General features: G+C 48.0%; 3 protein-coding genes across 10 annotated transcripts in view; 1 reads left to right on the top strand and 2 right to left on the bottom strand.

Moving 5' to 3' along the window:
• Positions 1 to 905: 905 nt before the first annotated feature.
• Positions 906 to 21,439, bottom strand: LOC128334754 (actin, clone 302-like). 4 transcript variants are annotated; one of them, XM_053271879.1, is made up of 2 exons: positions 21,346 to 21,439; positions 906 to 2,633 (listed from the first exon to the last, which is right to left on the bottom strand). In XM_053271879.1, exon 2 carries the CDS (start codon positions 2,611 to 2,613, stop codon positions 1,492 to 1,494), a length of 1,122 nt encoding a protein of 373 aa, XP_053127854.1. In that variant the 5' UTR covers positions 2,614 to 2,633; positions 21,346 to 21,439; the 3' UTR covers positions 906 to 1,491. The 4 variants fall into 4 exon arrangements, with proteins under 4 accessions (XP_053127854.1, XP_053127855.1, XP_053127856.1 ...); XM_053271880.1 differs by lacking the exon at positions 21,346 to 21,439 and adding an exon at positions 20,907 to 20,933; XM_053271881.1 differs by lacking the exon at positions 21,346 to 21,439 and adding an exon at positions 7,488 to 7,587.
• On the bottom strand, positions 13,209 to 21,472 carry LOC128334753 (actin, cytoplasmic type 5-like). Of its 3 annotated transcripts, none has more exons than XM_053271876.1 (2): positions 21,346 to 21,472; positions 13,209 to 16,156 (listed from the first exon to the last, which is right to left on the bottom strand). In XM_053271876.1, exon 2 carries the CDS (start codon positions 16,127 to 16,129, stop codon positions 14,999 to 15,001), a length of 1,131 nt encoding a protein of 376 aa, XP_053127851.1. In that variant the 5' UTR covers positions 16,130 to 16,156; positions 21,346 to 21,472; the 3' UTR covers positions 13,209 to 14,998. The 3 variants fall into 3 exon arrangements, with proteins under 3 accessions (XP_053127851.1, XP_053127852.1, XP_053127850.1); XM_053271877.1 differs by lacking the exon at positions 21,346 to 21,472 and adding an exon at positions 21,142 to 21,241; XM_053271875.1 differs by lacking the exon at positions 21,346 to 21,472 and adding an exon at positions 20,907 to 21,235.
• ARID3B (AT-rich interaction domain 3B) overlaps positions 21,075 to 21,479 on the top strand; it is a 75,933-nt gene continuing 75,528 nt past the window's right edge. Inside the window, exon 1 of one of the 3 annotated variants that reach the window (XM_053271872.1) lies at positions 21,075 to 21,183. The gene's annotated coding sequence lies outside the window, so the exon portion shown is untranslated. The other 2 variants (XM_053271874.1, XM_053271870.1) reach the window with 2 other exon arrangements.

Here is a 21,479-nt window from a genome sequence, read left to right as displayed (position 1 = left end):
AGTAAGAAGTGGCCTAGGGCACCTTTCTTATGAGGCAAGGCTACAACACCTGGGGCTTTTTAGTTAGAAAAAAGAAGACTGCAGGGAGACATAATAGAGGTCTATAAAATCATGCCTGGTGTTGAGAAAGTGGATCGAGAGAAATTCTTCTCCCTCTCACATAACACTAGAACCAGGGGTCATCCCATGAAACTGATTGCCAGGAAATCTAGGACCAACAAATGGAAGTACTTTTTCATACAGCGCATAGTCAACTTGTGGAATGCTCTGCTGCAAGATGTGGTGACAGCCAACAACCTGGATGGCTTTAAGAAGGGTTTGGATAACTTCATGGAGGAGAGGTCTATCAACGGCTACTAGTCGGAGGCCTACAGGCCACCTCCAGCCTCAAAGGCAGGATGCCTCTGAGTACCAGTTGCAGGGGAGTAACAGCAGGAGAGAGGGCATGCCCTCACCTCTTGCCTGTAGGCTTCCAGCGGCATCTGGTGGGCCATTGTGCTAAACAGGATGCTGGACTAGATGGGCCTTGGGCCTGATCCAGCAGGGCTCTTCTTATGTTCTTATGAAAGCACTTCCCAGCACTCTCATATCTGCCAACATGTCCCCATTTTCCCATTCAGGTGAAGGTGAAAATAGGGACCTGTTGGCAGGTATGCACTCTGGAGCTCAAGAAGGCTCTGTTTCCCTTAAAGGAGCCCCCCAGCGCTGGGTAAAGTGCAGCACTGCATGGTGAGAATGGTCATCTATGCATGGTGGTGCTAGGGGGATGTGCAAAGTATCCAGCTTTGCCTGAAGCTTCACACAGGCCCAACAATCAATTTGTAAGGGTGCTCCACTTAGGGTTGATGGTGGCTAACACTTGCCCCCCAGGGCCTTTCAATGAAGAAAACTGCAGTTGTAGGATATCGCAGTTGTAAGACTTTACTATAATGCAGGAGATTTGGCAACGGTTTTTAGAAATTGATATGAAACAAATTGTGCTCGCTTATGGCTTGCCTTCGGTGGACAATATGGGGCATCTTTGCTGGTGCCTGGCACTCCATCCTCTCCATCTTGAGTTGGAAAGGCCAAGGAAAATGTGTGTGTGGGTGGGGTGTGTGTGTGTGGAGCGCAAGCTGGAAGCAAGCACAATTTGTGACACTGCACAAGATCGTGGCTGACCATGTGACACGTCTGTTGAGGCCTCAGCCTTAGGGCCCAGTTTCCTGGCTTTGTGGAGCTTGAACCGAAATGAGATTGCCTTAATTCTGATCTTAAACCAGAAGGTGTCCCCCACCCCCCACCCCCACTATCTATATTAACTCTATCCTAGCTAAAGTTTTATGTAGCCAACACAGAGATATAAGTAGTCAGTTGGAACTGTCCAGAAGAACTCTCAACTTGAAAGTGGACCCAATTGGTCCACTAGTGATTTGAAAGAGGCTAGAAGTATTTACTTGGATATATGTGCCCTGGTTTCCGAGCTATGACTCAACAAGAGCACAGAAGCTTTTAGAAGCATTTACAATGGACAATGGAAGGACCAGACTCTTCATACTCCTTCTTGCTGATCCACATCTTCTCAAATGTGGAGAGAGATGCCAGGATGGAGCCCCCAATCCAGGCCAAGTGCTCACGATCTGGTGGGGCAATGACCTTGACCTTCATGGTGCCGGGAGCCAGGGCCGTGATCTCCTTCTGCATCCTGTCAGCAATGCCAGGGTACAGGGTGGTACCACCCGACAGCACTGTGTTAGCATACAGGTCCTTCCAGATCTCCTTGTCACACTTCATGATGGTGTTGAAGGTGATCTCATGGATGCCGACGGACTCCATGCCCAGGAAGGAGGGCTGGAAGAGAGCCTCGGGGCACCTGAAGCGCTCGTTGCCAATGGTGATCACCTGGCCATCAGGGAGCTCGTAGCTCTTCTCCAGGAAGGACGACGAAGCGGCAGTGGCCATCTCCTGCTCAAAGTCCAGGGCAACGTAGCAGAGCTTCTCCTTGACGTCCTGAACAATCTCCCTCTCGGCCATACTGAAGCTGTAGCCTTGCTCGGTCAGGATCTCCATGAGGTAGTTGGTCAGGTCGCAACCGGCCAGGTCCAGATACAGGATGGCGTGGGGCAGGGCATACCCCTCATGGATGGGCACGGTGTGGGAGACTCCATCTCCCGACTCCATGACAATCCCAGTGGTCCGGCCAGAGGCGTACAGGGACAGCACTGCCTGGTTGGCCAAGTACATGGCTGGTGTGTTGAAGGTCTCAAACATGATCTGGGTCATCTTCTCCCTGTTGGCTTTGGGGTTCAGAGGAGCTTCGGCAAGCAGGACCGGGTGCTCCTCTGGGGCAACCCTCAGCTCGTTGTAGAAGGTGTGGTGCCAGATCTTCTCCATGTCGTCCCAGTTGCTGACAATGCCATGTTCGATGGGGTACTTCAGGGACAGAATGCCTCTCTTGCTCTGTGCTTCATCACCCACGTAGCTGTCCTTCTGGCCTATTCCCACCACCTGTTGCCTGGGTCGCCCCACGATGGAAGGGAACACAGCTATGGGGACCTCGTCCGCCGCAAATCCCGCTTTGCTCATTCCAGAGCCGTTGTCTATAACCAAAGCGGCAGTCTTATGATTGGCCATTTTGAGTTAGGAAAAGGAACCTAGGAGAAACAAGTTCAGACAGCTTTAGGACAGGGCAAATGTTCACCTCCAGGTTACTTGCATCTCAAAGTTGCTTTGTGAACTGCACAGAGGGCATACTCAGATTTAACAATTAAAGCACAGCTAATTTGTGTTTCATTAGTCTTCACTTTCAAGACTAAACCACCCAGAGACATGAGTTTGGGGTGGTAAACAAATTGGATAAATAAATATATAAAACATCCCATGTATGAGTTCCTTGTTAATCAGTTCTGTTAATAATCAGTTAATAATAATAATAATAATAATTATTATTATTTGATTTCTATACCGCCCTTCCAAAAATGGCTCAGGGCTGTTTACACAGAGATATAATAAATAAATAAGATGGATCCCTGTCCCCAAAGGGCTCACAATCTAAAAAGACACCAGCAACAGTTACTGGAAGCACTGTGCTGGGGGGTGAATAGGGCCAGTTACTCTCCCCCTGCTAAATAAAGAGAATCACCACGTTCAAAGGTGCCTCTTTAGCACCTTGTTAGCAGGGGTTAACCCCTTGTTAGCAGGGATTAAACAACCCCTGTTGTTTTAAACAACTATCTTCGACCTCTTCTGCACCAGAACCCATCTTTAATGGTAACCAACCGGCAACAGGAGTCCCAGTTTTATTTCCAGGGTGAGGCAATGGAATGGAGAAGGCTTCTGTAGAACACGATATCCTACACCTGCAAGAGTCCCTTTCATACTGAAATGCTGCCCTCCTTTGTATCTGGCCATTACTTCACCACAGGGTTTTTTAATCCAAAGGCGACAGTAGTGTGCTATTGGTCGGGCCCAACCCACTTGCTGATCATCCTCACCAAGTGATTATTAATGTTTTATCAACATCTTACTCATCAGCACTCTAGACATTGACTCATGGATCAGAAGACCATACTAGAGTCTACCCAAGTATTTCAGGGCATCACTACTTGCATTATTCCATAACCAATGCTTGGGGACAATGTCAACTATTCCTGTTTTGCTAGATAAGGAACAGGAACTCTGCACAAGCAGGATGTGCTAGGCCAAGGAAAGGACTTTTTTGTCCTAACTTGGACTTCATGGGAAGAATGAACACCCACACTCCACTTCCAGTAAACTGGCCTTCCATATTAAGATGACTCTAGCCAGTCATCGTACAGCAGGATGGACTGGGAGCCCATTAGGGGACTGGGCGGATGGACTGGGAGCCCACAGGACAACATCTACTCAAAGCCAGGGAACAGACGAGAATGAAGCCTCCTTCCTCACAACAGCAGCAATGCTTGGACAGGACGCATGAAGCAATATATCAGTAATTTCTAATCCACTTTTAATGTAACAACTCAGAGGCAGTTGACAAACCATAGGAAGTTCTTTAGAAGCCAGAGCAGTAACATATGCACCAAGTCAGGGATGCAACCAAGACCCTGACCCCATAGCCCCTCCAGTTTCCCTCCCAAGGATATGTAGCTCACTGGTAGGACATCTGCTTTGCATGCAGAAGGTCTCAGGTTCAATTCCCAGCATAGGAACATAGGAAGCCCCCACTGATTTAGACCATGAGTCCTTCTAGCTCTGTATTGTCTACACCAGTGGTTCCCAACCAATGTTGCTGAACCGCAGCTCCCATCATCACTTCTCTCTCAGCCTAGCCAACTTCACAGGGTTGTTGTGAAAGAGAAACTTAAGTATGTAGTACACCGCTCTGGGCTCCTTGGAGGAAGAGCAGGATATAAATGTAATAATAATAATATTAATCCCATACAGTTGATTGCAGCTAGGGATGATGGGAATTGTAGTTCAGCAACATCTAGAGGCCCCCAGGTTGGGAACCCCTGGTCTACATTGACTGGCGGTAGCTCTCTGGTTAAAAGGAGGATCATCTCTGAGCCCTACCTGGTCATGGAGGGGACTTGTAACCTTCTGCTTACAAATAAGCAAGATCAGAAATGGCTACTGAGTTCCTGATTTCCCTTTGCCTGTAATGGCCTGGTGACCTACCAATGTCATCTCTTTCTTGCTTCCACTGGAATAGTCACCCCAGAGTCACACGCACCCCTCTCCAGACGAACCCAGACACTTATTGGTACTGGGCCAACCCATGTTTGGGCAACAATTAAAATTAATACCAGCAGCAAACTCCCTTTCAAGACCAACAGTAGTCAATTCCACCTCAGTCCCACCCTCAAAGGCCCCCACCAAAAGCCAGTTCACTTTGGCTCGCCATTGTAAGATCCAAAGTTAAAGAGGTCCAAAGGTGTGCCCTTCACCCACCCTATTAGAGAAATTTGACCCAGTGCTGGCTAGTATTGCAATGAAGGAGAGCAAAGCAAGAGATAAGCAGTCAAAAGGGGCATGCAAAGAAGCCAGAGCCACAACACAGGGCTCATGCCTAATCCTAATCATGGGGAGGGGACAGAAATCCAGCGGGAATCAATCCTACCCCACAGTGTGTTCCCAGCGTTCCTTTCTGCGCTCTTCAGGTTGCTTTCTGAGCTGCTCCCAGCGTTGTTTACCTCTATAAGGGCCAAAGTTAAAGTCCAAAGGTGTGACTCTCACATGCCCTATCAGATTTGACACAGGTGCTGGATATGATGATTACAAGGAAGGAGAACAAAATGAGAGATGAGCTGTCAAAATGGAGGTGGAAAGAAGGCAGACCCACTGTTCAAGTCTCACTCTCAATCCAGATTGAGGTGTGCGGGCGGTAAAAAGCCATGCTTTTAAATATGCACCTGCAAGAATATGTACCTTATTACATACAGAGAGACATCATATATGCTTCTCCAAGGGGAGGGCAGGCAGAATGCCTTCCAGTCTTTAGGAGGCAGTTATTAGACCTCTTTTGAACAAGCCTGCCTTGGGCTCCTCAGAGTTAAGCAGTTATAGGCCCGTCTCCAACCTTCTGTGGTTGGGCAAGGTGATTGAGAGGGTGGTAACCTCTCAGCTCCAGACAGTTCTGGATGAAACAGATTGTCCAAATCCATTTCAAACAAGTTTCTGGGCAGGCTATGGGGTGGAGACTAGTGTTCCCTCTTAATTTTTTTCATCAGTGAGCATAATGAGTATTGTTCTGGGCAGCAGTATCCAGGCAGTGTGCGCATATCATTGTTTCCTCTAAGTCGCGCAGCTGTGCACCCGCACAGTCAATCCTACCCACATCCCACCCCCACCCCCCGTTGATTCTAGTCCCCACGCAATCCCTATGAATGTGGAAGGAAATCAGCACGGCAGCAGTAACACAGTAGCAAAATCTGCAGTAGTATGGTTAAAGAAGGGTTAACGTCTGACTTAGACCCACCCTCAGTGTTCAGCTGCATTCTTTTGCAGTATTTGAAAATATTCAAAAGTGGGGGAGAAACACAAGCAGACTGCCTTTCACATGCAAACTGGCACATACATCCTGGGAGGAAAGAAACACATACAACGATCAATGGAAATTTTCAAGTTGGAGGACATCTCTCAAATTTTGTACACCATACATTTTGCACGTTCCATAAAGGGCAGGGGAAGAGAAGCACAGTGGCAAATAAAACAAATATAAGCATTGGGGCTTTTCTGTTTTACTTCCCTTAAAGAAAGCAGAGGCGTATCTAGGGGAAATAGCGCCTAGGGCAAGCACTGAAATGGCGCCCCCTATCCAAGCATCTGACACCCATCTTTCAGATAACTTTACCATAATATCAGCTGAAAAATACAAGTCAAGCTCCTTAATCTTTTAATATTTTAAAAAATATTTAGCAGGGGATGTAGCCAGACCAAAAAATGCCAGAAAATGACAAATTTCAGTATGCTGGGGCTCATGAAATACCTAAATACTATGTGGAGGTGTACTTGGAAAACTAAACAGAAGTGCCTGTCTAATGCTCTACTATGCATTGCAGCATCACTATTACATAATTTTTTTAAATGAATGGAGAATTTGACTTTTCCCAGATACTCTGAAAATAATTGAAGGATATGCAGAGTAAACTGTGTCACTGCTTGGAATATATTCTAGTCTCTCAGAAAGACAGTTAAAATGAGAGAAAGAGAGCAAGAAACTCCCAGTGGGTATTAATACTAAGGATTTCACACTGATTCAAAGACAAACTCACCATTAATAGTCATATTATTAAGACATCACATTTAACTCACTTATCACAAGAAGCAAAGTAGAGCAAGTGAATTCAATCCTAGCTCATAAGCTTCAGCTCAGTATTCACAAGCCCTGATTCTCTGTACATTGTGCCAAACTAAATATGTGTACAGTGACTTATATTATATTAATTTATTTTTTTTTAATCTGTAGCCCCTTCAGGGGGCTTCCTAAAGGCTGTGGTGGTGGTGGGGGTGTTTGCAAAAGTTCCCCCTCCCCCTGCTGGCCTCTAGAGCCTCGCAGGGACCATTTGAGCATGTGCAGTGGCCATTTTAAAAAATATTTTTTTTAACTGGCCGCTGAAAACAAAATGGCCACTGTGCATGCTCAAATGGCCTCTGTGAGGCCTGGCATGGCCTAGGGCCTCACAGGGGCCATTAGAGCATGCACGGTGGCCATTTTGTTTTGGTGGCCATTTTTAATTAATTTTTTTAATTTTTTAAAATGGCGCCCCCCTTCAAGTGGTGCCCGGGGCATGTGCCCTGCCTGCCCCACCCTAGATACGCCCCTGAAAGAGAGACACATTCAGCCAGCCCAGCTTCGTCCACAGGATGTTCGACTAGAAAGGCCTTGGGCCTGATCCAGCAGGGCTGTTCTTATGTTGCTATGTTCTTTGCCACTGGCACCCTTGAACACTAAGCCTGGGAAAGTCAGGACCATGTATATGACACCCAAGAGCCTGACCTACCCTCCAGAAGGCCTGAAAACTCACCAGATGGCTGTTTTTACCATGGACTAGGTTCCGGATCCAGAGACGACCTTTCCAGTGAACTAGTACAATGAACTAGACTGTGGTTGTGGGTGCTGTAACACCACCCCTGCTCCTGCTGTGTAAACTGAAGCCAGAGAGCCCCCAGCTACTGTTCCCCAAAAACAGAAGGGCAAATTCATCAGATTCTGAAGCAGACGCTCCTGTGAAACGAAAGCTGTGTAGGAAAAAATGGGTGAAGAAGAGGCCTTATCATTATTGGTGTGATGACTACTGTTGCCACAATTCAGACAGGGACGTTTATGTTGATGAGTGTGGCTGCCATTCATTTTTTGGCATGCAGAACCTGGGATTTTCAGTGTGACTAGAAGTGCTGCAGGTCTAGTGAAGATCGGTCACTGTGCGATTGCCTGATGCCAGTTCAGGCAGACTATGATCCTCTTACTGTAGAGCTGTATGCTTTACTTCATCATTTGAAAGTGGAGGGGTGGAGGAAGCCACAGATGGCAGTGTACTTACAAAACCTGAAGAGCAAACCCCAGTTGAGGAGCCGGACAACCTTACCTGGTAAGCCTGGTGTGTTTTAATTGGTTTGCCTTTACCTTTACCCTGCAGTATTAAAATATTGCCCTCTTTTGTGCAGGTCCGTGCCTTTGAGAACATGCACCTTTGGGATATCAGCGTATCATGCTGATTCCATAGTTGGGCAAGGTGACTGAGAGAGTGGTGGCCTCTCAGCTCCAGACAGTACTGGATGAAACAGATTGTCCAGATCTATTTCAAACAAGATTCTGGGCAAGCTCTGTTGTGGAGCAGGCTAGGGGAAGTGGGCGGGAGGGAGGTGGAGCGGCTGAGGTTCATAAGAATACCATCTCCCTTACCAGGACCCCTGTGAGACAGTTGACTTATATTGAGGGTGTATTTCTGAGGCTGGCAATTAGGGATAGATTTGGGATTCTGTTGGTGTACCGGCCACCCTGGTGCCCAACCAACTCCCTAACTGAGCTGACTGAGTTGGTCTCGGAGTTGGTGTTGGAGTCGCCCAGACTTTTAGTGCTGGAGGACTTTAATATCCACTTGGGGGCTGACTTGTCCGGTGCGGCTCAGGAGTTCATAGCGGCCATGACAACTATGGGCCTATCCCAATTAGTTTCAGGATTCATATTGCCGGTCACATACTCAAATTGGTCTTTTGTTCGGATGAGCGGGGTGTTCCATGGGTGAGGGATCCTGTGGTTTCCCCACTGTTATGGACGGACCACCGCCTGGCTAAAGTTGGTTTCACAGCCACAATCCAGTCCTGCAGGGGTGGTGGAGCTATTAAGATGGTCCGCCCGAGAAGGCGGCTGTATCCAGTAGGATGTCAAAAAGCCTGGGAGGATTTCAATGTTGGAGCTCACCTGAGTAAGAGGCTGCAAATTTGGGTGGTCTGCAAGCGATAACCACTTTGTTTCCTGCCTGAAGTACCCACCGCCAAAGCTCCGTCAGCCATTTTGGATCACGATCAGCTGCCGATCTCACCTGTCATTTCTGCAATGTCTGCCCTTTTGGGAGCACATTCCATTCAGGGGTCTAGCTTGCTAGCCCCTGGCAAAGTTGGTGCCAGTTTTACTTGTTGAGCCCGGATGGCGTGCATTGCCTTTAGACCCCCATCAGGGTCCGATTTCACTGCAAGACACACATCCCCCCCCTGCTATCACTGGCCACACCGCCTTTTCTTTCAACCCCTTCAGGGAATGTCAATACCACAAATGCAATGACCCCAACTAGGATCCCTCCTGATGTCTCCACATGGTTGGAGGTAGTGTTCCCTCTAACAGGGATTCCCAGATGTTGACTACAACTCCCAGACTCCCCAGCCAAAGGCCATTACAGCTGGGGTTGCTGGGAGTTGTAGTGAACAACATCTGGGAATCCCTGTTAGAAGGAACACTGGTTGGAGGATTTTGTAAAAAGGCAGTGTCTGGCTATTGTTCCCTCTCCCTCTCCCGTTATTTCTTCATGCCCTCCTGTTTTGCCTGGCTCTTCTCCCCTCCTGGTATCCCTGCTGCCCCTGTGTCCTCTGCACCCGTGCCATTGCTGAGATGTCCTGGACTCCTGGCCATCCATCCTTTTCATCCTCTCCCAATTCTAGCCCTACTAGATGGGCTATACCACTGGGGGGAAGGGGGAATTCTGTGTTTAAATGCATTGGGCTCTCACACAAGAGAAAAGTGAACAACTCTTCTTCACCATCTTCATCAGAGGGGCCTAGACCTCCCAAATGTTATATTCCTGCACCTACAATGCCTGCGGTGCCTGGACCTGTGCTTCATGGCCATGGATCTTGTGGTAGCAAGCATGACTTGTCCCCTTAGCTAAGCAAGGTCCACCCTGGTTGCATATGAATGGAGAGACTTGATGTGTGAGCACTGTAAGATATTTCCCTTAGGGGGTGGAGCCGCTCTGGGAAGAGCAGAAGGTTCCAAGTTCCTTCCCTGACTTCTCCAAGATAGGACTGAGAGATTCCTGCCTGCAACCTTGGAGAAGCTGCTGCCAGTCTGTGAAGACAATACTGAGCTAGATAGACCAATGGTTTGACTCAGTATACGGCAGCTTCCTATGTTTGATCCCCTAATCACCTATAGGACAGGAGCCTGTGCCTGCGCTTCCTTGTCAACCGACGCCACCTAGAGGCCAGCATACTCATTCTGTTCCACTGCCTCCAGATTTGTCGGAGTCCGAGAAGGAGGAGGGAGAATTGCCCGATGAGCAGGCCCCCCCCCCCGCTGAAAAGCCTAATTCTACACGTTTGTTCGTTTAGCTTAGCGTTCGTTTAGCGTTTGTTTGTTTAGCTGAATTTGAAGTACGATTGACCAAGGCAAAAAAGGCTATTAAGGACGTGGCTCCGGAAGCCAGTACCACCACTGTGTCAAGTCTCGATCAGGAGAGGTTTCCGTCAACTGCCGCTGCTGCTGCTTCTGTACCCTTTTCTGCTCTGTTTAAGGATGCTTTATGCTTGCTGGATGCGGTGCCCTGGTGGCTTCCAAGCCTGCTCCATCATTTCTGGCATGGTTATACTTTCACGCGTGGAGGTTAAGCACAGGTCGCTAGCAGACAGAGGTTACTCATGGCACGTTCAAAACACAATACTTGCTTCTAGACAACCTTCTACCTCTTGTATTCACCAAGCCACCTGGTCGGCTTTCTGTAGCAAGGGGCGGAAACATCAGATCCATCCCTCCTTGGCAGAAGTTTCAGAAGTTCTGGGTTTCCTCTAGTTGGGCCTCGAGATGGGTCTCCGCCCTAACACCTTGAAGTGCCAGATGTTAGCCTTTTTGTCCTCTGTTGTGGACATTTCAGTTCTAGGCTCCTCAGCCTTTCATCCCCACATTCACCGTTTCTTGCGGGGAGCTACCAACATCACTCCTCCACCTGTGCATAGGTTCCCATCTCGAGACCTAAATAAAGTATTCAATGCCCTCACTATAGCTCCCTTTGAGCATCTCTACTCAGTTTCATTGAAGCTGTTATCCTTCAAAGTCCTCTTCCTTGAGGCAATCACTTCTGCAAGGTGAGTGTCCGAGCTTGCTGCTTTGTCTGTGCACAAGGAACTGTGCCTTTTCCAAAAGGTTTCCGTAGTTCTAAAACTGGATCCAACCTGTATGCCAAAAATTAATTCAGTTTTTCATAGGGGTCAGGAAGTGATATTGCCATCCTTTTGCCCAGCCCCTTCTCACCCAAAGGAGAAGGTCTGGCACACCCTAGATGTGCATAGGGCCCTCAGAATCTATATAAAGCGTGCCAAACCTTTTTGTAAGACAGATTCTCTGTTTGTGTCTTTCTAACCTTCGTCCATGGGGTCCAAGGTCACTGGACCGCTGGATCAGAGCTTCAATTGTCCTTACCTATGAGTCTCATCACTTGTCTGTTCCTCAGAGGATCATGGCCCATTCCATTAGTTGTGCCAGTACTCCGGCTGCCTTTTCAGCACAAGTGCCATTAGCCAAAAATTGCAAAGTGGCCACTTGGGCTTCAGCATCCCCATTCCTGAAGCACTACAAGTAGGGGTGTGCACAAAATTGGTTTTGAATTTGGTGAAGGTGGGTAGGTTCAGTTTTGGTTTTGCTCGAATCCCCCCTGGTTCGGTTCAAATTTGAACCTAACTTGATCCGGTTCTAAAAGGTATAATGGGGACACAAACTGGCCCATTATTCCCCATGCAGACCACCTGGGGCACAAATCTGGGGTGGGTGCTAGGCACCCATGGGTGCCTACCACCTACTCAAACCCCAAAGTAATCAGACACTCCTGCAATTTTAAATGATTCTCTGAAAATTTTTCCAATTTTTGCATTCAGCTTTGACTGAAGCTCTACACAGACCCCAAAAACAATTAGTCAGTTGGCTGTACTTAGGGTTGATGGGGGGCAGCCACACCCTGGGCCTTACTGTGAAGAACAGTGCACTGAGTAGGAATGAATTGTCCTCTGCTAAGCAGGGTCTGCCTTGGTTTGCATTTGAATGGGAGACGACATGTGTGAGCACTGTCCTTTAGGAAATGGTGCTGCCCTGGGAAGAGCAGAAGGTTCCAAATTTCCTCCCTGGCGGCATCTACAAGATAGGGCTAAGAGAGACTCCTGCCTGCAACCTTGGAGAAGCCGCTACCAGTCTGTGTAGACAATACTGAGCTAGATGGACCTATGGTCCGACTCAGTATATGGCAGCTTCCTATATGTTCCTATCAAGCAGAAGCCTTGTGAGGTTTTGCAGCTTTTAACAGACTGCACCAGGCTTAGCTATATAAATGAAGAAGTCGCCAAGGGCACAGCTTCTCTCCCCAAGGAAAGCTTTCTATGATTGCTTTGCCAAAGCTGAGACAACACCAAACCAGAAAGCAAGCCTTAGAAGACTGACGGAGCTCAAGAACACTCATATACTTAATAGGGCCACAGAATCCAGACCCTAGACCGCTGTACGTACGATTCCCATAGGTTTCCAAAATGTGTTTGGATTAAGCAAAAGTTAATGTTATGGGATTTAGAGCTATTGTATCTAGAGTATTAAACTGAAGGAGGGTCAAAGGTGTGCATTTATTTGATTTTCTCCCAGGACCACTTACCAGGGAATAGCTGGCACTCTCATTTTCACCTCTGGAAGAATAATGGAACAGGAGCCCAGAACAGCTTCAAGAAACTACAGGCACATATAGGTGTTGTAGATTACAGCCTTTGTCTCAGAGCAAGCTCACGTGAGGGAAAGAAATGCTGAATTATCCCTGCTGAGCTGTCTGGCTAGGCTTCTCCTAAAACGATTCTGTATTGTCAGCACTGTTCCCAGTAACAGGGATTCACAGATTTTGTTGACTACAATTCCGATAATCCTCAGCTAAAAGCCATTGGAGATGAGGATTCTGGGAGTTGCAGTCAACAGCATCTGGGAATGTCAACAGCCAGTCAACAGCCTTGAACTTACTAAACTCTTGATGAGAATTCAAGCCTCCTGTCTTTCAAGGATCTGCAGAGTTATTCTCCTGCAGCTAGCCTCCATGGCCACACATCCCCTGTGCAACTCCAGCCTAGCTTCACAAACAAAGAACTCCCTTCTTCCTAGCAACAGCTCTCTAGGTTCCACCCCCCTGGTCGACTGATTGGTTGAGCCCTGGAATTCACCAGCTTGTCAGTCACGAAGAGGATTCACTTCCTGTTAACTCTTTAGAGGGAGGGGAGGCTGGTCACTACAGGTGTGTTGTTCACCTTCAAGTTTTATTGCTTTTACAGATTGCTTGCAATAATACATGGACACCGAAACCTTTTTCACAAGTGTAGAAAATTTTAAACGCAGCTACAGTGGTCCTAGTATCCGAGAAACAAACGCAAGTGTGCAGATAGGGAGGGCACTTCTGCAGCATCAATAACTTTCATTAAAAGGAGCAGAGGAGTGCCCCCTTTAGTTAAATCAAGTAGCAAAAAAAAAAAAAAAAAAAGAGGTTTCTCCATTTTAACCCTCCAAATCGTGTTGTTTGTACTTATAATATTTGCTGAGCTCAGAACTTGAAATTTGGCATGCATGATCAACTGGACAAGGTCTACAAATGTGCCTAATTTTAAAGTTCTCTGATAAAAATTTCAACAAGCATAGCAGTGTTAAAAGTGCTGAAAATGGACCCTTTGGTCCTTTCCCTTCCAATCTTTAGACAAGGGCATCCTATATTGCTTTCACATATGGTGAAAACGGCAGCTGTACTCTGCTCTAGGAGGGAAGCACTTCCCAGCACTCTCATACCTGCCAACATGTCCCCATTTTCCCAATAAGGTGAGTGGGAAAATAGGAACCTGTGGGCAGGCATGCACTCTGGGGCTCAAGAGGGCTGCCTTGCCCTTAAGAGTCCCCTCCCTAGTGTTGGATGGTGAGAGTGGTCATCTCCGCATGGTGCCAGGGGGGCTGTGCAGAGCATTCAGCTTTGGCTGAAGCTTCACACAGGCCCAATAAACAATTCGTCATGGAACCCCACTGAGGGTTGATGAGGGCCGACTCTGGATGCCTTTCAGTGAAGAACACTGCTGCAGGATATCACAATTGTAAGACTGCTATAGTGCAGGAGAGTCACAACTGTTTTTAGAAATAGATAAGTTACAAATTGTCTGCCTACACATCCCTTTACCAAGCCTACTAGACTTATCAGGTCTGGCCTCAGAGAAGGGACAGGGAGGGGATTGAGCATCACCCTGTGCTCCCTCCATCCCAGGTTGCTTGCTCCTTGTGTCTGCCCCTCTCTGGGGGCCCCTGACACTCTCCACCAGTTAGCCTCTCATCCCCGGCCGGCTCCTTATATGCCTCCTCACAGGCTCTGCATTGACCGCCCCCAATTACGAGGCCAACACCCCTCTTTATTACCTGTATTTGACTACCCTTTCCAGCTGTTACCAATGCCTCTTTCCATTCTTCCTCCTCCAGCTCACCGGACACAATTTGTGCCTTCAATGGGCAATGTGGAAAATCTTTGCTGGTGCCTGGCACGCCACCCTCCCCACCTTGAGTTTGGGCCTCAAAGACCAAGGAGAAGTGTGGGTGCATGGAGGGCCAGCTGGAAGCGAGCACAATTTGTGACACACCACACAACATCATTGCTGACCATGTGGCACGTCTGTTGAGGCATCAGCCTTAGGTTCCAGTTTCCTGGCTTTGTGGAGCTTGAACCAAAATGAGATTGCCTTAATTCTCGTCTTAAACCAGAAGACTTTTTTTTTTTAACATTATCTATATTAATTCTGTCCCGGATAAAATTTTATGTAGCCGACACAGGGATATAAGCAGTCAGTTCTACTGACCAGGGTGCTTTCCAGATTAAACCCTGCAACAATGTCACTATGGATCTTCTAAGTGTACTTCCTGCGTTGGGACGCTCCAGCCCCTGCACTGACAGCAACATGCCATTCACATCTCCAATACCTTCTTTCAGATTTTATCTTTTCATTATAGCACTACAACGTTCAATTGCACCGCAAAAAAGTAACTGTAAAAGCACAGGAGCTTTTAGAAGCATTTACGGTGTGCAATGGAGGGGCCAGAATCATCGTACTCCTGCTTGCTGATCCACATCTGCTGGAAGATGGAGAGAGACGCCAGGATGGAGCCCCCAATCCAGACAGAATACTCACGATCTGGTGGGGCAATGACCTTGACCTTCATGGTGCTGGGGGCCAGGGCCGTGATCTCCTTCTGCATCCTGTCAGCAAAGCCAGGGTACAGGGTGGTACCACCCGACAGCACGGTGTTGGCATACAGATCCTTCCGGATGTTGATGTCACACTGCATGATGGTGTTGAAAATTGTCTCATGGATGCCGCAGGACTGCATGCCCAGGAAGGAGGGCTGGAAGAGGGCCTCAGGGCACCTGAAGCGCTCATTGCCAATGGTGATCACCTGGCCATCGGGAAGCTTGTAGTGCTTCTCCAGGGAGGATGAGAAAGTGGCGGTGACCATCTCCTGCTCAAAGTCCAGGGCGATGTAGCAGAGCTTCTCCTTCATGTCCCGCACAATCTCCCTTTCAGCCGTGGTGGTGAAGCTGTAGCCTCGCTCAGTCAGGAACTTCATGAAGTAGTCGGTCAGGTCACGGCCAGCCAGGTCCAGACGCTGGATGGCATGGGGCAAGGTGCAGCTCTCATAGATGGGCATGGTGTGGGTGACCCCATCTCCCAAGTCCATGACAATCCCAACACAACGGCCAGCGGCGTACAGGGACAGCGCTGCCGGGATGGCCACGTACATGGCGGGCAAGTTGAAGGTCTCAAACATGATCTGGGTCATCTTCTCCCTGTTGGCTTTGGGGTTCAGAGGAGCTTCGGTAAGCAGGACCGGGTGCTCCTCTGGGGCAACCTGCAGCTTGTTGTAGAAAGTGTGGTGCCAGATCTTCTCCATGTCGTCCCAGTTGGTGACAATGCCGTGTTCGATGGGGTACGTCAGGGTCAGGGTGCCTCTATTGCTCTGTGCGTCATCACCGACATAGCTGTCCTTCTGGCCCATCCCCACCCTAATGCCCTGATGCCTGGGCCGTCCTATGATGGAAGGGAACATGGCTCTGGGGACATCGTCCCCCGCAAATCCCGCTTTGCACATTCCAGAGCCGTTGTCTACAACCAGAGCAGCAATCTCCTCATCAGCCATTTTGAGTCAGTCTATAGGAAAAACAACCTAGGAGAAACAAGTTCGGATGGCTTTAGGACTGCAGATTACTGGCACCTGCAGTGTTGCTTTGTCAACTGCACAAATGGCATATTCAGGTTTATTCAAGTTAAAGCACGACTAATTTGTGTTTCATTAGTCTTCATTGTTAAGAATGTTCCACGTATGAGCTCCTAATGAAAAATGCTGATCTGATTAACAACTATCGGAACATAGGAAACTGCCATATACTGAGTCAGACCATTGGTCTATCTAGCTCAGTATTGTCTTCACAGACCAGCAGTGGCTTCTCCAAGGTTGCAGGCAGGAATCTCTCAGCCCTATCTTGGAGAAGCCAGGGCGGGAACTTGATACCTTCTGCTCTTCCCAGAGCGGCTCCATCCCCGAGGGGAATATCTTGCAGTGTTCACACATGTAGTCTTCCATTCATATGCAACTAGGGCAGACCCTGCTTAGCTATGGGGACGAGTCATGCTTGCTACCACAAGACCAGCTCTCCTCTCCCTATCTATCTTGAACCTCTTCTGCACCAGAACCCATCTTTAGTGCTAACCAGCAACAGAACTTCTAGTTTTATTTCCTGGGTGTGGAGATGCAGAGAATAAGGCTTCTGTAGAACAGGGAGTTCCAGCAGATGCACCTTCTCTCATCTGCACACGATATCCAACCCCTTCCAGATTTCCTTCCATACTGAAATGCTGCCCTCCTTTGCATCTGGCCATTACTTCACCACAGGGTCTTCTAAACCAAAGGCTGTCATAGCAGAAGTGTGCTGCTGGTGGAGCCCAACCCATTTGCAGGCCATCCTCACAAAGCAATTATTAATGTTTTAAATACTCTGAGGCAGGTGGGACTCAGAGAACGGTCAGAGCTGGGGCCTTGGCTTCAGGAAAGAGGCTTGTTCCGTTCGCAGGACTCCCTCTCTCTCTTACTGAAGACTGCCAGCTTGCCCAGGGGTCATAAGGCTCTGTGTCCTCCTCCAAGTCTGGCCTCTCATCATGGGCCGCCTGCATGTTATAAAGCCCCTGACAGACGGGGCAGTCCTTGTGAGATAAAGCCCCCGACAGACGGGGCACTCCTTGGCAGAAATCTCGGCCTGAAGTCCCGTGAGACTTCCTCGAGGTCTTGCGAGACATCTGCGAAGTCCTGCAGGACCTCACCAGGGACCATGTCACTCCTGCCAGTCTCCCACACAGGCCAGCATGGGAGGCCATGGGTAGGGGTGTGCACTGAACCGGTTTGGAGGCCCTTTATGGGCCTATGAACCGGTTTGAATGGCGGGTGGTTCTGCCACTTCGACAGTGCGTACCTCCCTGCCACCTCATTGCCATGTCTCCTGGAAGTGACTGGCTGGCCTTTGGTGGCACACAAGTGATACCAACGCTGGCTGGAAATGAGCTCCAGAGAGCTGGGCAGGCCCTCCGGTGATCGGGCCATGCACACAGGGTGTCTCATGCTGCCCTTTTCATTGGCAGCCCGGGTTCTTTGAACTCTACCACTCAACGGCGGCTTCACCCCTGCTGATCTCCAAGGTCAAGGCTTATAGACCAGGTGGAAGGGGAAACGGCTACTTAGTTTCTGATTTCCCTTCCCCTGTAATGGTCTACTGACCTACCAATGCCATCTCTTTGTGGCTGCGCCTTCACCCCAGCGTCTCATCTCAGGTCCCCTCCCCTCCCAAACCCAGACATATACTGGTACTACACTCAACCAATACATGGAACACAACAACAATAAAATTAATACCAACAACACACTTCTTTTAGAGACCAAGAACAGTAAATTCCACCTCAATTCCACCAACAAAGGCCCCCACCAAAGGCCAGCCCCCTTTGGTTCACCATTATAAGGCCCTGAAGTATGGTTCTCGCCCACCCTAAAAGAGAAATTTGACCCAGGGGCTAGATATTATTGCAATGAAAGAGAGTAAAGCAACAAATAAGTGGTCAAAAGAGTGATGCAAAGAAGCCAGAGCCACAATTCAGGGCTCTCTCCGAATCCAAATCAGAGAGGAGGAATAGAAAGCCAACTGGAATAAATCCTACCCCACACTGTTTCTTCAGATTGCTGAGTTTTTCCCAGCGTTGCCTACCTTTATAAGGATCAAAGTTAAAGTCCAAAAGTATGGCTCTCACACACCCTATCAAATCTGACCCACGTGCTGGATATGATTGCAATTAAGAGTATTCATTGCAATAATCTGTTGCAATTCATCTGTTGTAAAGGAATTCTTTACAACTGGAGTACTTCTGCACCCAACTCTCTCTGTGATGTCTCAGGTGGAGGATATCAGAGCACCAGCTGCACTTTTTCCTGGAAGAGTGTGATCTTAAGACAGTGGTGTACATGCTGGTCACCTCCAGGCTTGACTACTGCAATGCACTCTATGTGGGGCTGCCTTTGTACATTGTCTGGAAACTGCAATTGGTGCAGAATTCTGCCACCAGGTTGGTCTCTGGGTTGTCCTGAAGAAACCATATCACTCCTGTCTTGAAAGACCTACACTGGTTGCAAATAAGTTTCCGGGCAAAATACAAAGTGCTGGTTATTACCTATAAAGCCCTTAATGTCTTGGGCCCAAGGTATTGGAGAGAATACTTTCTTCATTATGAACCCTGCCACCTATTAAGATCATCCGTGGAGGTTCATCTGAGGGTGCCACCAGCTCCTCTGGTGGCTACTCAAAGGCGGGCCTTCTCTGTAGTTGCAGAGGTCTTTCCCTTGTTAATCTTATAAAGGTAAAGTGTGCTGTCAAGTCGGTGTTAGCTCCTGGCAATCACAGAGCCCTGTGGTTGTCTTTGTTAGAATACAGGAAGGGTTTCCCATTGCCATCTCCTGTGCAATATGAGATGATGCCTTCCTCTATATTTGGCTGCTGCCAAATATAGGTGTTTCCCATATTCTGGGAAACATACCAGTGGGGATTTGAACCGGCAACCTCTGGCTTGCTAGTCAAGTCATTTCCCCACTGCGCCATTAGGTGGCTTTGTTAATTTTATAGTCCCCCTATTATTGATTTCTTCAAATTTCTATTTGAAGAAATGAATTATTTGAAGAAATCAAACAAGGGGGAAACCTAATGAGGAGGGCTGATTACCATTTTTGGATGTTGAAATAAGTGTGAAGGGGTGTGTGTGTGTGAAACAAGATGGTATAGGAAACCTGCAAAGAAGGATGTTTTATTAAAGAGTAATTCAGCTCAACCAGCAATACTTAAAGAACAGACAGTGAGGAACGTGATACAGAGGGTAGTAGTAGGGTTCTACAGTAAGACACAGAGAGGAATTGAAAGAAAAAGTGGGAAGTTTGATAAGGGCTAATGGTTATACACTCCCCATACCAATGAGCAGGAAGGTGAAATTTTTTGCCAGTGTTGAAAATTCCATACTGACAGATTTATCTAACAGACTTAGAAGCTTCTGGAGAAATATGGGGTTAAAGCTAATGTAGTGTGTAGCACATCCACAACATTGAAACAACTGGTTAACTCTCAACTGGTTAACTCTTAATAAGAAGTGTGAGCTTAATGATTGTGTCATTTGTGAAAGTGGAGAAGTACTAAGTACTAAGCAGTACTAGTACTAGAAGTACTAAGTACTATGCAGTACTAAGGGGGTGATTTATAAGATAGAGTGTTTGGAATGCTCCTTTTATATAGGTGAAACGAGAAAACCTTTAAGAGAGAGAAAGATAATGAGCGTTTGTCTGATATGCGATATAATGGAAGTCGGGCCAAACTGTGGGCTGTGCATATGAAAGAGGCATACTGGAAGAGTGGTTGGGACTACAATTTCTATATTAACGGCGGAAAGAAATGTGCAGAAGCATAAAATAAAGGAGGCAATGTTTTATAGAGAAGTTAAATCCAGATATAAATATTAAGGATGAGATGGCTCTGGCTATGAAATCCATTAGTTTTTGAACAGTGGAAGCTGTGCTAATTAATAATTCTGTCTTCTGCAGCTGAGATTGTCGCCCGTCCTCCCGCTCCCCCCCCCCTCCTGCCTATTACTTATTTTGCATGAAGGAACTTAAGAACCGCTGAGAGTCTGTATTCAGCAACTGAGGATGGTGTGTGTTGGCAGATCGAAAATCCAAGAAAGCCAAAAGAAGCCAAAATAGCCATGGTCTGGCTTACTGGGCTTTTTCATGGCTAGTGAAAAAAGCCAGAAATAAGCCAAGTAGCCAAACCATTTTTTTTTAAGCCAAACGACTTTGAAATAAGCCGGTTTGGCTTAGAATTAGCCAATTCACACTGAGACTGTTTTGCTTTCTTAACTTCTAACATCCGGTGGATGATTTTATTTGTTGAATCGGACGAGCCTCCAGCTACTGCCCCACAAAACAGAAGCAGGAGTTTAGCGAATTCTGAACAGAAGCTCCCGGGAAATAATTGTAAGATCTGCAAAAGCGATACCCTAAACTAGAAAGAACAGGCAACCTTGGTTCTCCAGCTATTAGTTAGTTATTGTTCAGTTTTTATACTGCCTTTTATAAGGCATCCCAAGGCGGTTTACAAAAGTTAAAAATATAATAAAACTCCATTTAAAAAGTTCTATTAAACTACGACTTCCACAATCGTCGCCGACCGGAGTCCACCAAAAGCTAGAGAATCAGGACTCCTTACTTCCGCTCGAAACACACAACACACAGCCTTCCATGCGCCGCTTAAACTTGCCCAAAGGGGGAGCGCTCATGCCCATTGGCAGCCTGCAACGGAAGTCCCGCCCCATAATAAGGGAAAAATATCTCTCCCCACCTTTCTCTTTGCTTCTTTCATCATGACTGTAGTTAACCGATCTGAGGTCCTTTCTGTTTTGGACTACAACTCCCATCGTCGCTGTGTGTTGGCCATTGCGATTGGGGGTTATGGGAGTTGTAGTCCAGCAACCGCTAGGGCTGGTCCTCCGTGAATTAACCCCCACCCGCCTTTATCGTTATTGCCACGGGGAGGCCGGGACAGACAGACAGACTCTCTCCTCTCTCTCTCTGACCTCTGGAAAGCAGCGTCGCTCTAGCCTTTAGCACTCTATGGGGTACGCTCACGCTTGGCCAAGCGAGTTTAGGGGTAGAGAGCCCCCCAGTTCGTTTCTGTAGCCGGAAGTGGCGCAGGGTCGGGCGCCCCTCCTCTGCAATAACACGCATTTGGCGGACGCCCCTTCCGGTGCGTGGTCAATCGGGTCCCCATCTCCACTCACCAGTCTCCATTTCCGGCCCGGGGGGGGCACTCTCGCGGAGGGGGGGCGCTTGGGGGCGCGGCTGTGGTGTCCGTTGCCGCCGCCGGCAGAGAAGCGCAAGACGCGGCTGACGCGCAGGCGGTCGCTGAGGTAAA

The sequence above is a fragment of the Hemicordylus capensis genome, chromosome 10 (assembly GCF_027244095.1).
Source record: "Hemicordylus capensis ecotype Gifberg chromosome 10, rHemCap1.1.pri, whole genome shotgun sequence".
Taxonomy (NCBI): domain Eukaryota; kingdom Metazoa; phylum Chordata; class Lepidosauria; order Squamata; family Cordylidae; genus Hemicordylus; species Hemicordylus capensis.
This window is presented reverse-complemented; position numbering and strand designations above follow the sequence as displayed.